Genomic DNA, 18,467 nt, shown 5'->3' with positions numbered 1-18,467 from the left:
TAGGGCAGGAAGTTTCCTGATGGGCTGTGTCCCTGGTTCATGATGGAAACATCCATTTCTGGACTTTTAAATCATATCCCCCCCCCGCCCCCAAAAAAAAGAAAAAAAAAATCATATCCCAAGAGAATACCTAGGCTAACCCACTAGTAAAGTTACTGATACAGTCACAGAAATTTCTCAGACCTGCTTGGAAAATGCCCTCTGAATCTGCACTTCATCTATTCAGATTTGCTCCTCCAAGAACAACAGTATTCAGTGGATCTCTTCATGAAGCATGTAATATTTGCTCTGTTTTGTAATCCCCATTTACATCTATTCTGCCTTTGACATGGATCTAATTTTAATCAATGTGGGCAATATGATGACTTAAACAGAGGAGAAATCCACATAAGATCCCCACCTAGTTCTCTTGGGAATGCTGGTAAACTAACAGAGAACAAATCATGAAGAGTGTAAACTTCACATTTACAGGCCTTCTCTTCTTCTGCCTTGGCACTTCACCTCCCTCCCCATCCCTGCACACTACAGATTAAAAAACTGGATCTGCTATGGAGGGGAAGAAGTCAGATGAAATGTATATGGCATGTTTTATATGACACTGTTATAAAATGATTCCATTTTAGGATGTGAGCTCCTTTAAATAGGATTTCAATTCTTTGTTTATAATATACAGTACTTAGCACACAGTAGTTTCTTATACGTAATTTATAAAAGTCACTTAGTATTTTATTTGTATTTCATATTGCAGTTTGAATTAATAGCCAATTTGAAAAGAAAATATGGCCAGCGTCATTAATCATACTTTGGTGACCAAAATAAGAGCCAAAAGAATATAAGAACTGATTTTGATACTGTTTCAAATTTGATTGGGGAGCCAACTTGATGTTAACTTTATTTAACAAAAGTTCCATTTCAGCAACAATATACGCATATCAGATAAAGAACCTAGCAAGCTGGATACTACCATGATTAATTTCATCAAAATTTCCAAGTAAGGGCTAAAGATTAAGTTAAGAGGGGAAAAAAACCTTCTATGGTCATATCAAAGTGGCCCAGCCTCAAAGGAAAATATAGAAAATGATGAACTGAAAATGGGTTGGTAATAGTAGCTTTCACATAGCCCTAATTATACTGTTCACTGTTTCCAACACTATAATTCATTAACCTTGCCTCTCAAAGGCCTGGTGGAGACTAAACCACTACACGAACTAAATAGATAACTGAATTTAAAAGATTCCCCATTAGATCTATTTTAACGACACATTAAATTGGATTGTATAATCAAGTTTTGATTAGCCCAACTGTTCAGGTGACTTTTAAGAGCTGAGAAAGTTTTAAGAATATACACATTTGTCCAACAAGCAGTAAAGGACTATCCACAGAATACAATTTAAACACATCTCAGAAATATTCCTTCCCTATGGCATCTGAGATGCTTTTTAATGTGTTAAGAACAAAGTAGGGTGAAAGGGTGAACCCACATCTTGGAAATCTGCCCCTGAAACAACTCACCTCTCCTGGGGCCTGCGACCAGCTGCCTTTCTGTTTTTCCGGCCCAGTCCCTGTTGCAAGGCCAGTGTCTGAGATCCTCACCGTGGTTGGGGTGGAGCTGGCGGTAGTGACCACAGCTGCTGAAGCCACCATACACTGGCCAACTTGATCCAGTGTTTTTCCTGCCTCTTTATTTTCGGCTCCACCCACCTCTGGGGCCAAAGGTGTCTGACCTGTGGCTGTAGAATACGGAGTGAAAGGTAGAGGTGTGTCCCCACCCACAGGCTCATCCTGCACCACCAGAGTCCTGCCGTTTTCTTTGGTGTAAGTGGCAAAGCGAATGTTGCGGTTAATCTGGGGGACAAATGTAGTCGGTGGCTGCTTGGTTCTCTGATCCAGCCCTGGCTCTCCACTGGCATTCCCTCCTTTCCAGGGCCCTCGGCTTGCCTCGCCTCCATCGCTCCCATTACTGTCTACTTCACCCCTGTCTCCTTTCAATTTCTTTGATGCAGGGTCACACCCAGAGTCCGAAGCACTTTTCCTCCTCCGGCCATCTTTCCCCTCTATGCTCTCTCTTTTCTTCTTTCCTTTGGAAGATTTTACTGCTTTTAACGTACCCCCCTACAAAACAAAATTCAAAAAAGATTTATTACAAGGGACTTTCCATCCTGTGAAAACCATAAACCATTAGCTCTTTCCCATCTCTAGAAGCAGACAATCAAAGCTGGGACAGATTGCCAAATTCCAATGCCAGCTCTAAGACATCCCCTTTGTTAAAAAGTTCCAATCTTCCTGTGGTTCAATTTACACACACATATTCAAGATAATAGTTACTAGAGGTTAACTCACTTGGCAAAACTTCCCTTAAATGAAATGTACTCCTTTCTTAAATGGACTTTTTTCAGGATTTTAAAAATTTGTGGAATTTCTTTTACAAAACGGACTGATAAAGCTAGTTTGGGAACTTATTTGCCCCTTGGTGGAAAAAAAAAATCTGCTTTATATTTATCTCCTTGTTTGACAGAAACTGGAAAGTATTGAAATATAAAATCTCCTCTATCCAGAAGTCACTAAAAACTGGTGACAACTTAATAATAGGAAAAGGAACACTTATGAGTCTGTGACCAGAGGAAAAGTGAGCCCAATAGAGACAGGTTTGAGTTGCTCTTATGGACACTATAAAGAACACAAATAATTTCCAGATCTTATTTCAAAGCATTAGATACAAACAGGGGGAAAACTAAAAAGGCAGGCTACCATAACCAAAAACTCAAATCTCTTAGCTCTTTTAGTAATTTCATCCTACCTCATGAAATCTTATTTAGCCTTATTTGAAAGGTCAGTAACCTTAAAACACACAGAATTAGAAGGGGGCAATTTCTATCTCTGAGTGAAAACTATTTCCCTGAGAAGGACAAGAGGACCGGGGCTTGGGACACAGTTAACACTCTCTCAGGCGACGTATACCTGGAACATTCTTAGATTGATATCCTATTACTTCTTTTTAGCTGCATTTAGCTAACTTTCAGATAGTTTCATTTAGATAATGTACTGGGGTGGCAATAAGCTAGTGACACAGTTATTTGGCTGTTATTATTTACCAGCTTGATTAATCGACTCTCATTGCCCTTGAATACATATAGATTTTTTGTGCAGATCTGTATCTTTGTTGTAATCAATCATTATTATAGCTCTTATAACTGAATTTTTTTCAAATTTTTCATTTCTTCTTGCTAGTTTTCTCTTCTTTTTTTTCTGTCTTCATTTTTTCCCCCTTAATTTCCTTCTGAAAACATTAACCAAAGCTCAAGATTTACTTGTTTCTCCCATACTTTTGGTAATATTAATCTAAGTTTCTAAATTTTTCATTTAAGAACTGTTTCTATTTGTTAAGAATTATTTTCATTTGATCATTTAAAAATCTTTTTACCTGTTCTTCAACCTCTATCATAACTCAGTTTTCAGTGCTGTGAAGTATTTAAGTACGATCACTGAAATCTCTCCTTTCTTGCTCACTCTTTCCAAGAAAATGAGGTGACCATGGATCTCTAAGAAGCGTTACTGTAAAACTTGGCAGATTTGTCAATAATTGTATTTTGCTAGCTAAGAAGATAGTCACACCATGGCAAAGCTGAAAACAGAAAAATCAACGTCTGTTGCTGAAAACCAAAGATCTCACCTTTAACTCATTCAGCCAACTTACAGAGCCAGGCTCACAGCAATTTTCCTGAGCAACAACTTGTATGTATGTCCTACTAATGGTGAGCTACTCACATGTGAGTAGATTAGAACACTCAGACCAGTACTCCCTAGCTATATGTGGCACAATCTAAATGTACCTAGCATATAATAGGTGCTTAAAGAACAAATGAAATGAGGAAGGAAATAAAAAAGGGACCCAATACAGCATCAAAGTAACAAGTGTTTTTCAGCCATGTAAACACAGTCAAGAGACTTATCTTATTTGTAATAATATAATAAGTAGTAAAGAACTATTAAATTTTATCTATTCTACTTTTTCTACCCTAATCTTGTTTTATCAACCAAAATGACTGGATAAAGAAGAGGAAGAACTGTATACCCAGCAGAAGCAGCCAAGAGAGCAATACAAACACAGGTGCTAAGAAAACGATGAAGAATATATGGACAGATGGCTGTCCAAGTCAATGTCCTACTGAAGGAAATTCATACAGGATTCCTTGTTGGTTCAGGCACTGATCTACAATGCGTCTTTTAATGGGTTATGATAATTCTGAATGAACCAAGAGTTGGTCTGATTCAGAAACTATGGAGTAATCCACTGTGTGCTGAGCACTGAACTAGGCACTAGTTTAGTTTGAACTTCTTGGGATACGAAATTTCAGATTTCCTTGGAGCTCACTACCACCTAATGGAAAGAAAAAAGGATGTAGCTTCTTCTCCATTTCTTATTACTGGGTAGGTCATGAATACTACTACTGCTTATTATTACAGCTTTGTCTATTGTATCTTTTAAATATACCTGTCCTAAAAAAATGTAAGAAAAAGGCAGGCCATTTTAAAACAGTTAGGCAACATAGCCATAATGAAAAGGGTTTGCTCAGACTAGGCCTCTTTCTCGAGATTATCCTCCCTCAACTAGACAAGACTGTGGTGAGAGCAAGAACTGTACAGTGGTCAGAGCTTGGAACCCAAACCTATTAACAGGGGTAACACACACATAATGAAGTCTATGTAACAAGGTAATGCAAGCTCATGAGTCTGCTCAGAGACTCACTCCATTACTGTACCTCGCTCTGAGGCGCCGAATTATCCAGGAGCATCACATGGATCAATCTGGGATCTACGGACTTGATCTCACCACTCTATAGAAGGAGGAGGATAGAAATAAGAAAAGAGGAGAAAGATTTAATGCCTGCCCACCAAAGACATAACTATGTATTTTTTCTTACATAATCTATGCAATTATCTCTATTTGTTTCTACTTCGCTGCTAGAATGAAAGCTCCATGAATAGGGATCTCTATTATTTAATTCACTGCCGGAATAACAACATTTGAAACAAGGTCTAGAATATGGTAAGCACTCAAATATTTGTTAAATGAATGAATGAAAAAATTGAGTTCAATGCCCAATTGTCTCTTTTAGGGTTACTAATTTCAAATACTACATCTCTAAAACCTTCCTATTCTGTAATTAAAAAACAAAACAAAAACAAACAAACAAACAAAATGAACTTTCCTGGTGGCTCACTGGTGAAGAATCCACCTGCCAATGCAGGAGACACGAGTTTGATCCCTGGTCCAGGAAGATCCTACATGCTGTGGTAACTAAGTCTGTGAGCTACAACTGCTGAGCCTGTGCTCTAGAGCCCAGGAGCCACAACTACTGAGCCCATGTGCTTAAATTATTGAAGCCCTGCCAGTGTCAGAGCCAGAGCTCTGTAACAAGAGAAGCCACCACAATGAGAAGCCTGCATACGGCAACTAGAGAGCAGCCCATAGACCCTACAGAGCCAAAAATAAATATAAATAAATAATAAAATTTAAAAGAAAAAAGGAACCTTCAGAAAAAAAACTAGGGACTTCCCTGGTGGTGCAGTGGTTAAGACTGGGAGCTTTCACTGCAGAGGTCATGGGTTTGATCCTGGTCAGGGAACTAAGATCCTACATACTGTGCAGCAAAAAAAAAAAAAAAACAAACTAAAGGTTTTGGCAGGGGTCAATTTGACGGATACTGTCAGATTTAATGTGTACATCCTTTGACCTGGCAATTACACACTTGGGAATTTATTTCAATAAATAAATAATGTGAAAAATGTATGATGATATATGCTCAAGGATATTCACTGAGGCATTATTTGTATTAGTAAAATACTGGAAATGATTTTTAAATGTCCATCAATTTTAAATTAAATTAGTTATAATACATCAATTCAGTGGATAGTATGTATCTGTTTTTAAAGAATGAAGTAGATTTCTATATATATTTACAGAGAAAGATGCTAATAATTTAAAATTAAGTTAAAAACATAAATCAAAGAACTACGTGTATCATATGATCCCATTTGTTAGTACAGTATGATTTATACAGTTCTTACCTAAATAGACAGTATAAAAATATCATATACACACATAGAGAGAAGGTATTTGGAAGAATATGGAATATATACCAAACTGTTAATGGTGGGTACCACTGTCAGGAGTAATATTTGCCTATGGGAAGGGATGGCTTTCATGACCTATTTATATATATGTGTATCACTTGAAATTTGTAAATGAAGATTGAATAATTTAATAAATTAAAGAAATAACTAAAATCATTATGCTCATATTACATGTGACTGCTGAGGGCGAGTCTGAAACCAATTCAAAGGTGTTGTAAATACATATGTGTTTGCCTCAAAATATTCTTGTTTTTGATAGATAATTCTCCATGTAGTTATATGCTTTGTTTTTTCTACTTATTTCCTTAGAAAACAATTCATTTTATCAGCATCTAGGGGAGAGTGGCATAAGTATTATAGAGGCAAATGCTAATTGATTAGATTTATAAATAATAAACAATATGAATATGATAAAATAATGATAATAGCACTTCACATCTGTCTACTGTTCTATAGATTTCAAAGCACTTTTGAATACATCATCTCAGTTGCCAAAACACATACTGTGAGGTCAAGGGTGGTTACCTAATTACATCTAATTTACAGACGAGAACACTGAGGTTGAAAAAGTAGAACAGCCTTTCTCAAGGTGATAGAATCAAAAGTGATAAAGCCAGAGATGGAACCCAACTCTTCTTACATGTAATGAAGTGCTCCCTTACTCCATACCACCCATGGTAAGGGGATGGATGGACCGTAGACAAAATAACACAGAGCCTCACCTCAGTTACAGACACCTCCATAAGACGGGTGATGGAGTCTTGATGGCTTACAACACCACAGAGCCAACTTTCTTCTCCCTCTGGCTGGTATACTTTGACCCTGTGACCTTGAACACTGTAGGGACCTAAAGAAGAGATCAGTCAGTACTGAATATTTTTGGCTACGCTGTATTTCATGATTGTTCCTAAAAATCAGAAACAGAAAGAAGACTTATTGGCATTTTCAATCCTCTTGTATGGAGTTGAATAAATGAGCAATTTCAGATTTACTATACACAGCAATTTAAAAATAAAACATAGTTTTTCCCAGTGACTTTTATAAATTTTATTTGGCGATTTCTTAGAATATCCTAGGTTCTGATACCTTATCTCAATCTTCCAATTCTAGAAGTAATATAGGAAAGAGAAAGGCAACTTACAAGTCAAAAACTAGAGATAATATGAAAATATACACAGATCTATCTGACATATACTTAAGTAGGCTAGTAAGTTGAATGTAGTATCTTGTTATGTTAGCATAGGAATGACACATAACCATTTGCCCTTTGCTAACTTACTTTCAATACAGTAGGTGGAGAATTCAATTTATGAGGTTTCCAGCCTCTGCTCTAATAACAATCTGAACAAATAAAGCACCTGTCTTCCTAAGAACATAGAGTTTCAAAGATATTATTTTATCAGCAGGTAATGTTACCCTACAATTTCAGCTGGCCCTCTAAGAACAACAGTTTCTCTCTCCTACATATCTTATACATTTGAGACTATATAGTTAAATCATTGCTTATTTTAATTATCTTTCACAGCTATAATTAAGCTTAATTTTTCTATACACATTCATATATATGTCTATGTCTTATCCTGTCCCTTGATTTTCTTCTCACTGCTACCTATTTTTCCTCACTGTCTTTCCTCTCTCATACCTTTCCTTGATCATTAAACATCATTTCGCACTGATACATCCCTTCTCCGAAGAGGCCAGTTTTCCTACCTTTACCTATTTAGATTTAGTTTGACAAAAGAGAACCAAGAGCCCTATTTCACTGAAAATCATTATTATCATGAGGTCAGGAAGGAAAAAGAGCAGATGTACAACATGAAGGGAAGGATAAATGAAGCCAGAGTCTATCTACCCTTTGTGTAGAATCTTGGGCAAAACCTGTATGTAAAATGAAAAAGTTAATAAATCTCTTTTGTTTTCATTCTTAAAAGTTAACATGCTCTTAATGTGAATGAGTCTGTGGACACCTTCCTTTATGAACATACCTTACACTCTAAGTTGTTATTTGTTGGTGTTAACAGTCTTTGGTCCACTGAACCTTACAAGACAGTATGCTAAACAAGGGCAGAGATTTTCTAGCTTGTCGTTAAATCCCAGTACCTTAACATTGTGTCAACTGCAAGGTTAGTCCTTACTAAATATTTAAGAAATAAAGAAATTTTAAAAAAGACAAAATTGCGTATTATGAAAGATAATACAAAAAGGAAATTGGTTTGAGGGAGATCCTATTTTTCCAATCCATTCTAGAGATCCAGCTAACTAGAGTTACTTGTGACACTACCCACAAAAAGAAGATAAGCACAGATGTTTTAAGAGTTGCATGGTATTTTTCCCATTCTATCACTTTCAACATTGGCCATACACCCGATTCGGAATTCAAGGACAGAAGACTATTCTTACCTCGGCTGAATATCTCTTGTAGCTTTTGGTCACTGATCAAAGCATTAACTGTGTCTCTCAGAGCAGCATGTTCCAAAAGTATCTGGTTTTGGCTATCTGTTCCCATCTAGTAAAGATAAAAGAAGAAACGACTGAATACTGAAATAAATAGCAATAATATCTAACCAGAAGAGAAAAATTATACCCTTGAGGAGCTCTACATCAGCATATATCAAAATGTTCTAAAGAACCCTAGTCTGACTACAAGATGCTCTACAAAAGTTAAAGATGCTACGATCATTTAGGTTTAGGAAATATTATACCTCCCTTGAACAAGGTGGGAAGTGGGCAGGACATCAACTGCTTCCCCAACCCATCCAGTCAAAAATCTGTGTATGTTTGACTCACCCAAAACTTAACTCCTAATAATGACTGGAAGCCTTACTGATACGTAGTTGATTGACATATATTGTGTATATCATGTATATTTTTCTGTATTCTTATAATAAAGTAAGCAAGAGAAAAGAAAATATTGAAATCTTGAGGAAGAGAGTACTATACTGTATTTATTGATACCCTATGTTCATGATGTCTGTTTACAAGATGAACTATCTGTCAATGCACTACATCAAGACTGCCTTATTCAGGGCTTCCCTGGTAGCTCAGTGGTAAAGAATACTATCTGCCAATGCAGAAGATATGGGTTTGGCCCTTGATCTGGAAATATCACATGTCATCACAACTATTGAGCCTGTGCTCTAGAGCCTGTGGTCTGCAACTACTGAAGCCTGTGCGCCCTAGAGCCCATGCTCTGCAACAAGAGAAGCCACCACAATGAGAAGCCCACACACCGCAACTAGAGAGTAGCCCCCACTTGCTGCAATTAAAGAAAAGCCTGTACAGCAACGAAGTCCCAGCATAGCTGGAAAAAAAAGACTGCCTTATATAAAACAAAACACTACAGATGTTAAAAGTATTACTAACATTAGACATCTAAATGAAAAGACACAGTGAAAAAAAGTCATCTTAATTTATAGGTACTATATTTATTGAAGAACATCCATACACTAAGTGGACCAATGTAGTCAAAACCTGTGTTGTTAAAGGGACAACAGGATACTATATCGTTCTACATACAATAGTACATTTAAAGGCTCTGAGAAGACATGTAGGAAAAAAGCATGTTTAGGTAAATGTTCTTCATACTTATTTGACTGTAAAACATTTTATTCCCTGTAAATCTTGTTATTTTGATACTTATCCACAATTCACTGAGTGCCTATTCATACAAGCACTAAGATTACAAAGATGAATAAAACAAGACTGATGAGAGGGAGTGAGGCCTAATAAGGCAGGAAGACATTTCGACAAAAAAAAAATCATCATTAATATTTCACAAAACACAGTTTAGTAAACATTGCTCTTGGCTGCCTCAATAAGACAGCAAAATTCTTGGAAGTCTCCTAAATTTTAACATTCAGACAATAATTCTTGTGAGAAATAAATATTATTATCCATATATTCTGAAACTCTAACTTAGATACTAGCTTGTTTAAACTACTAACCTATCCCTTTTTTGTAACTAAAAATATATCTAAGCTCTTCAATATTTAATGTTGGTTGGAATGAGCCCAAATTCCCAGCCTCCTTGCCACTGGCAAAGGTATAGGCCCTTCTCAGACAAGTTACAGAAGCAGACACCTCTGGAAAGTCACTACTTCTGTGGAACTGTGATCTTAAGTGTAAAGTGGTTTTAGGGTAAGGTGGGGGTGTGGAGGGGAGAAAAGAAGCCTCAGTCACCAAAAGTACTTTTCAAGGGACCAAAGAAACTTTAAAAGGCACATGGATTAAAAAAAGAAAAAAGGCACATGGAATTACTGGGAGAAAGTACTTGCTTCAACATTAAAAGAGAAGAGGAAACACTCTATTTACAATCAACAGAGAAATTAGCAGGGAGAGAAATAAATTCAGGACTAGACCAACTGATAAGTACCTGGAACAAATGCAACCCATTAGCATCTGACAGGAAACGAAGCTCCCGATCCAGAAGGTATTCAACTGGAACCACAGAACCCAAACCGAGTTTATCTACCAGGGGAGTGAAAGTCTGTGAAACACAATGACAAGAAATAGATTAGTACTTGGGAGAGAAAATAAATGACAATTAAACTGAATATCTAGCTGCAAAGAAAATGTCCATTATTAATATATATCTTTCACCTCAGTAAATTCAGATAAGCTAAAGCATTAGTTCTGAGAGTCATTCCTAACCCACCATCTGTCCTCAAATAATCATATGAAGCAAACTAGGGCATAAAGTCAGCTCAATAGCCTTATTAACAACTAAAAAGGATAAGAAGAATAGAAATTCCTCATTCTCTTTTGCAATCTAACTAATCTTGTCAGGCTTAAAGAAGGTTACATTACAGTAAGCTCTCAGAATAAAGAGTTACACCATTATCATCTCTAGAGCTCTTGAAACCTTTGTGAGATTTCTAAACTGATCAGTGATATAAAAATGCATGGGTAAATTCATATTTAGTGTTTCTTAAATAATCTGCCTACAAAAGTCACCCAGGGACCAAGATCAATTTGAGCTTCTTCTAAAAGTTCAACTGGAAAATAAATAAATAAATAAAAGTTCAATTGGAAAGTGGCTTTAAAAACAAATGAAAAGAGTTCAGTAGGCGATGATATGTAAAATCAATAGGTTAAAAATGTTTGTTTTGAGCATTATTTAATTCGGTTAGTCATAGGAGAACTAGATTTTTGCCTTGTGAGAGTCTGAGCTAAAGCATAGACAAAGTGTCTATGCTTCTAACTTATCCAACTAATAAATGGGTGACTCAAAATGTTAAAAACAAAAAATCCCTCACAAATAGTCTGATTTAAAAATGGGCATATCACCTGAAGAGATATTTTTCTAAAAACAGACAAATGGGCAACAGGTACATGAAAAGGGGCTCAACCTCACTAACTTCAGGGAAATGCAGATCAAAACCACAATGAGTAATCACCTCATACCTAAATGAAAGACAAAGAGGAGGGGACCCTCGTCCCATCAGTGGGGATGTGAAAAGACAAACACACCAAGTACTGGAAACGACGTAGAGGACGGGGGACCCTTGCGCCATCAGTGGGAATGTAAACTGGTGCAGCCACTACAGAGAACAGTACAGAGGTTCCTCAGAAAAGTTAAAAACAGAAACTACCATGTGACTCAACATCCCACTTCTGAGTATTTATCCAAAGAAATGAAATCACTGTCTTGAAGAGATATCTGTACCCTCATGTTCACTGCAGCGATATTTACAACAACCAAGACAAGGAAACAACCTACGTGTCCAGTGATGAATGAATGGATAAAAAAATGCAGTGCATATACACACACACAAATATTATACACAATGAAACATTATTCAGCCATAAAAAAGGAGGAAATCCTGCCATTTACAATAACACAGCTGAATCTCCAGGGCACTATGCTAAGTCAAATAAGTCAGACAGAGAAAGACAGATATGGTATGATCTCAATTACATGTGGAATATAAAACAACTGAACTCATAGACACAGAATATATCGGTGGCTGCCAGGGGTAGGGGGAATGTGGGAAATGGGTAAAAGTGGTCAAAGGGTATAAGCTACAGTAATAAGAGTAAATTCTGAGGATCTAATGTACAGCACGGTGACTATAGTTAATAATGCTGTACTGTATACTTGAAAGTTGCTAAGAGAGTAAATCTTAAAAGTTCTTACCATGTATGTGTTGTGAGAAGCAAATTAGATAATATGTAGGAAGGTACTCTATAAAACAATGAGATTATTATACTTTACTGAGATTTTTAAAATGTTCTTGTTCTGCAAAGCTAAAAAAAAGTTCTTACCACATACACAAAAATGTAACTATGTGAGACACAGAACTGTTAACCTTACTGTAATCATTATTTCACTATAAATATAAAATCATCACCTTGTACACAGACTTATATAATGTTATATGTCAATTCTACCTCACTAAAGCAGGAAACAAAACAGTTTCTATGGGAAAAAAACAGACTTTAAGAACTACATTGTTTCATAATATTATTATGGGAAAAGAAAGGTGAAAAATTATTTAGAAACAAAGTATCAAATGTTACTTAATACAAAACATTTCAGAAAGCACAGGAGAAGAGATTTCTCCCAATTTTTGCTTTAGTAACTTCAGAATAAAAGCCTGTTAAGGACAAAGCATTAGAGTTTGGGGAATTCTAAAGAGTTCAGCTGTTGCATAAATACCATATAGAATAGGAATAAAGCCCAAATATGTTTCTAGCCAACAAAAGTCACTCACCAGGGCTGGCCACTGTGCAATTGAGACTCGAGTGCCCTGGATAAGGACTGGGTCCTTCCGAGGTGCCCATACTAGAGACCCTTCCAGCAAAAGTACAATAACTTCTTCAGCGTGAACTTTAACCCAGGAGTGCTGCTTCCAGTTACAGCCATCAAACTCTACAAAGATCTGGAAAAAGAGACAAAAAGTCATCTTGAGGTTACACTGGAAAAAATCCCACACTATAACATAAAAAACAAACACAAACTTCCTGTTTTGAAAGCTTTTAACTTGTTTTTAACTTCTTTTAATGGATTTCAATAAAAACCAATCTTACTTCAGAGCCAGGAAGTTGGTCTCATCCTTACTCTGAGAAGAGGGTACAGAGTTAAGGGGGCATTAGCTATTTATAGTTAGTAATTTCTAGCCAAGATCCTACTGAGATTTATAACTCTTAGTTTCCAATTTACATCTAAGCACACTAACTGGGGGCTATGCTAGGTTCATGAATACGGAAAGGAATCTAGAACACTGATCTCAAGGAGTTCATAGTCTAATAGGTAGAATGACAAATTTTTTACACTTCTATTGGGAACTTTTAAAATTAATAAAGGCTAGAGTACTTATAACCCACTTCAAAGAATTTTAGTTGGCTTTTGGGAAAGATGCAAGAAAATGATGAAATGTAAATTTGCAATCAGGACTATGCAAACTACAACAGGAAATCACTATTTAAGTATAAAAAGAAGGAAAACTTATGATGAGAATAAGGATCTATACAGCTGTATGACTGAGGGATATATGATGAATGATGGATTACTGATTTGGCTCTGAGCTTCCTAAAGGCCACTCTGAAAATGGAGAGGTCAGTTGCATTGTCTTCACTGTCTAAAAAGAGAACACAAAGCAATGTCTCATGGAAGCAACACTTCTCCAACCACTTGGCTCTACAAGAAATTTCTCATATGACACTTCCAAAGGCAACAATGTAGGGCAATTAAATTCATTGCATAAAGCTCTAGGTTTATTACTTATAATATATTAAGTAAGTTTCACATCTACTTTAAAAAAAAATGATGGGAAAATAAGGCTCAAAAGGGGAAGCATGATTTTTTACAGAGAAAGAACATTAAACTGCATTACATTTAAAATATGAAGGGGCTCATTCATATATTAATACGTGTTCTGGAGGAATCATATACAACTTTAAGTAACTTGCTGACAATTTGGAAAGAGATATTCAAACTTGTATTTAAGTAGAGACTCAGGCAACAAGAAAGGCAGTAATGAACAAAGATTGGGGCTTATGTTCCTGAAGGCCTGGATTTCTGTCTTAACCTTAAGATGTTAGTTTTAATTGAAAACTTGAGCAAGTCACTCTTCGCTTCTCAAGTATTGGTTTCATCTTTTGTGATAAGACATACCTCATGGACTGGTTGTGAAGACTAAATAAAGTCAGAGATTCAAAAGTACTTTGGTCAATTGTAAAGCACTACTTGGGCAATAACATGCCATAAGATAAAACAAATAAAATAAAGTATAGGGAGCGTTTAGAAGCAGGAGAGATCACTTCAGGTGTGCAAAGGGACTGATATGGGCTGAGGTTTAAAAAAAAAGTCCCAATCAAGTTCTAGGACGGCCAGGAGCTATACAGCACACTGTGGGGGAAGGAGTGGGCAATGAGACTAAAAAGATTAATAGTCAATGTGGAAGACACCAAATATTGGGATAAAATTTGGGTTCATCCATCTGCCAATGGGAGATGTGTGTGTGTGTGTGTGTGTGAATGTGTATACATGCAATTGCCAGTAAAAGGTTTCTGAGGTCAAAATATAAGCAGATCAGTTTGTTTCAGGACAATTCAGCTACTTAGTGGATGAAGATGGTTTAGAGTGGGAGTGGGGTGGGGAACATGGGGTGTTCTTACAAGACCTAGAGTGGGAGCAGTGAGATGAGGAAGGAAGTGACCAGGGCTCATGAGAGTTGATGAGTCATATCAACAAGCAGGATGACTGGCTGGAATAAGAGTAAGGGAAAACTCAAAAATGACTTGGATTTTGAACCAAAGACTAGGAGAACAGCAGCCCCATTACTGTTCAGTGGTGTCATAACTGATGTCCAGAGGAGGCAACGGCTGAAGGACAGACAAGGCCTTCCAAGTCATGAAAAGGAACAGAGGCTGTCGAAACCCTAGGTGGAGTCTGGCCTTGAGTGACACAGTGCTCTCCTGGGCATAGCTTAGAAAACCAGAGGTTGAGGCTCTCTGGTGCCTGACAGCTAGGTGCCAATGTACAGTGGTAATCAGCCAACTACTTTAAAAATCAACATGGTGCTGGCGCTGGTGCTAATCGCTTCAGTCGTGTCTCTCTCACTCTGCGCGACTCCATGGACTGTAGCCTGCCAGGCTCTTCTGTCCATGGGATTCTCCAGGCAAGGATACTAGAGTGGGTTGCCATTTCCTCCTCCAGGGGATCTTCCTAACCTAGGGATCGAACCAGCGGCTCTTATGTCTCCTGCATTGGCAGGCAGGTTCATTAGTGCCACCTGGGAAGCCAACATATGAGTCACAAAAGTCTAAGTCATACCAACATACAAATACAAGGACAACGCTAAAAGAAGTCATTGTATCAAAGTTGTAGTGATTTTAATTCTTTATATAGGAATTTGAACATTTAAAAAGTTAGTATTCAGGAATTCTATCATAACACATTTGAAAACACCATGGAAGAGCTGAAATATTTGAAAGCCATATTTTACCTAATTTAAGGGCAATTATTTCCTAACCTGCCTGGGCAAAGGAATAAAGTATCGTACTTGGCAACCACAGTGCTGTATGTTCTAGGATCAAACAACTGCTCTAGGCTAACAATACAAATTTGTTTTGGGAGCAATATGAAATGTGGATATTTGTAAACATGTTCTACCAGTATTATGGCTTATTTCTCATCCTAGCACTCTCTGTTCCACTTCCTAGCTAGACATGGAAGGAGTTAGAATATATAAATGAGGTGAAGAATCATTTCAGGTCAAAATACACAGAACATGAACTCTTAAAATGGTAATGGCCAGGGACTTCTCTGGTGGTCCAGTGGTTAAGATTCCATGCTCCCGATGCAGGGTGCCCAGGTTCTATCCCTGATCAGGGAACTAGATTCTACATGCTGCACCTAAGACCCAGCGCAGCCAAAGAAACAAATAATTTTTTTAAATGGTAGTGGCTAGGTCACAAAACAGGAAGAAGGGATATAAGCTAACAAAAATCAACGGTAGTGCTTGGACCGAGTTAGAGATGGCCAAGGCAGGTTGATAATCTGGACAGAACAGAACTAAAACAGTTTTGAGTTGATTTTTAAGTATTTTTAAATTTCTACTACTAGAGTAAAAGTAGCAAAAAGTATTATTGTGCAGCTAGAGCCTAAGGACTAGATGTGTAAAATATTTCTTTAGTTAAGGAGAGTTAGTAGTAAAACACTTACTTTCACTTCAAAATCCCTTTTATGGTCTATATGTAATGCACATTCATTTCAGTGACATTAAAATGAAACAAATTTTTTTAAAAATCAAGTAAGTTAACCTAAGTTTGACAAAATCAGACAGTAGTAGTCTGAGCAATACAAACTTGCATGCTAACCACATAATTATGTAGTAATCAGTTTGGATTCTGGTCCTCCCTATGGCCATTCTTACTACAATTAATAAAAGTATTATTCACTCAACAAAAACAGAATGCCTCAAAAATATGTGTGTGTTTGTGTGCATGTGCACAAAACACTTGCCAGGGCCAAGAAGATCAAGGTGAATAAGGTAGCACCTGGCAGGAGGGAATCAAACCCTAGATGAGCCAATAGAGAGGTACAGAAATTTATTACAGAGGTATGTAATAAGAGCAGTAATAAAGACTGAACATATTAGAGAAAGTATATGTTTTGGGAAACAAGAAAGGTTTCATGGAAGAGGTAGTGGTATACAAACTGGATCTCAAAGGACAAACTGTATTCTTCTGGCAGAGAAGGGAGAGAAAGACTGCAGCAGGTGCAAAATCAGAGAAACCTAAGAGCAGATTCGGTGTTCTAGGAGGAGGATGTAGCAGCTAGTAAGTTAGCTGTAAAGTGTTTTGTTGGCCTGTTAACGGATGATAAATTGAAACCCGGTGGCAGAGGTTCTTGTTTGGTCAGCAGAGTGGGGGTTCTGTTGGTATGTCTGAACTCTCCAGTAGTCAATCCCCCCATACCCTCAGTCTGTTGCCCAGCTATTTCTACAAGCCTAGCCCTGGACACATTCGAGTTTACGCTGTCTTCCATAGGCCTTGGGGGAGCGTTTGATTGTTTTAAGGCGGGTGGGAGAAATGATGATAAACCCAGACATCTTTCATGTGCATTTTATAAAGATAATGCCACCTGAGGGGAAAAATGTCTCAATACTCAGTTTAAATAGGAAATAAAAACAGAAATTACAAAAAGTATTAAACATCCTTTATTCAAATTATGGAATAACATAAGGAAGTTTTAAAAATGAGATATATCTAATAGATGAACATAGATCTCTAAGATATACTATATGGAAAAAAGCAAGCTGCAGATTTTTCCGGGAGTTGGGAGGACAGGAGAAGGGTTGGGATAGGAGCAGTAATAGTATTATCTGATAATAAGGTAATACCTTATCAGTAAATGTTCCTTTTTTGTCCTTAGACATATTATTTATATAATTAACTTTTTTTTTTTTTTTTTTAAAGGAAAGAATTAACTTTTGGATCAGGTTTGAAAAGAACTCATAGAGGCAAGAAACTGGAGGCAAGGAGACTAATTATAAAGTGATGAAAACCCAGGTAAGAGATGTAAAAGGCCTAAACCAAGGTCTAGATCAAGACTGTATGAATGAAAAGCATATTTGAGAAATCAGAGATAAAAATAACAGGATATGGTAATGACTGTGAGAAGGTAAGGAAAATGTAACTAATTTCCAAGGCTCCTAACTTTTCTTTTCCAGTTTTCCTAACTACATTCTAAATGAAATATGAACTCTGTTACAAATGATATTAGAATCCCAGCAGGCATAGTGGTAAAGAATCTGCCTGCCAACATAGGAGGTGCAAGAGACAAGGGTTAGATTCCTGGGTCAAGAAGATCCCCTAGAGTAGGAAATGGCAACCTGCTCCAGTATTCTTGCCTGGAAAATTTCATGGACAGAGGAGCCTGGTAGGCTACAGTTCACTCGGCTGCAAACAGTCAAATGCAACTGAGCACAGAAATAACCTGAATACAAACTCAAGTGTGTGTATATACATATACATATACATATATATAAATGGTTTTAGGTGCAGAGGAATCACAAAGATGTGGGTTTGCATCCCAACTTGCCCATTTCTTAGCTGTGGAGCAGGTTACTTCAGCCTCTTTGCGACTTACTTCCTTTGTCTGTTAATAGGGACAGTAAGTGCCTCACAGAACTGTGGTAGAACTAAATAAAATAATGTGAAATGCCTAGTGGATCTTGGGCTTCTGATAAATATGCATTTCTTAAGCAAATTCATAACTGGTTAGAATATAAACTGGAATGACTTAAAAGGAAAAAAAAACTGTCATATATCAAGAATCTTAAGTATGTGTATACCCATAATAGCATTTCTGGCAATAATCCTAG

The 18,467-nt window shown here is 37.0% G+C and overlaps 1 protein-coding gene across 4 annotated transcripts in view; it reads right to left on the bottom strand.

The window, feature by feature from the left end:
- Positions 1-18,467, bottom strand: part of KDM3B (lysine demethylase 3B) — a 56,291-nt gene that overhangs the window by 31,045 nt on the left and 6,779 nt on the right. For 2 of the 4 annotated variants that reach the window (XM_065918637.1, XM_065918638.1), the window contains exons 2-7: positions 12,849-13,016; positions 10,508-10,621; positions 8,536-8,641; positions 6,858-6,982; positions 4,761-4,835; positions 1,513-2,112 (exon numbers count right to left, since the gene is read on the bottom strand). In XM_065918637.1, coding sequence (XP_065774709.1) covers positions 1,513-2,112; positions 4,761-4,835; positions 6,858-6,982; positions 8,536-8,641; positions 10,508-10,621; positions 12,849-13,016 — 1,188 coding nt within the window. The remainder of the gene's footprint in view (positions 1-1,512; positions 2,113-4,760; positions 4,836-6,857; positions 6,983-8,535; positions 8,642-10,507; positions 10,622-12,848; positions 13,017-18,467) is intronic. The other 2 variants (XM_065918639.1, XM_065918640.1) reach the window with 1 other exon arrangement.

This window comes from Muntiacus reevesi, chromosome 1 (assembly GCF_963930625.1).
Source record: "Muntiacus reevesi chromosome 1, mMunRee1.1, whole genome shotgun sequence".
NCBI classification, from domain to species: domain Eukaryota; kingdom Metazoa; phylum Chordata; class Mammalia; order Artiodactyla; family Cervidae; genus Muntiacus; species Muntiacus reevesi.
The sequence above is the reverse complement of the archived record's forward strand: the minus strand, read 5'-3'. Positions and strand labels throughout refer to the sequence as shown.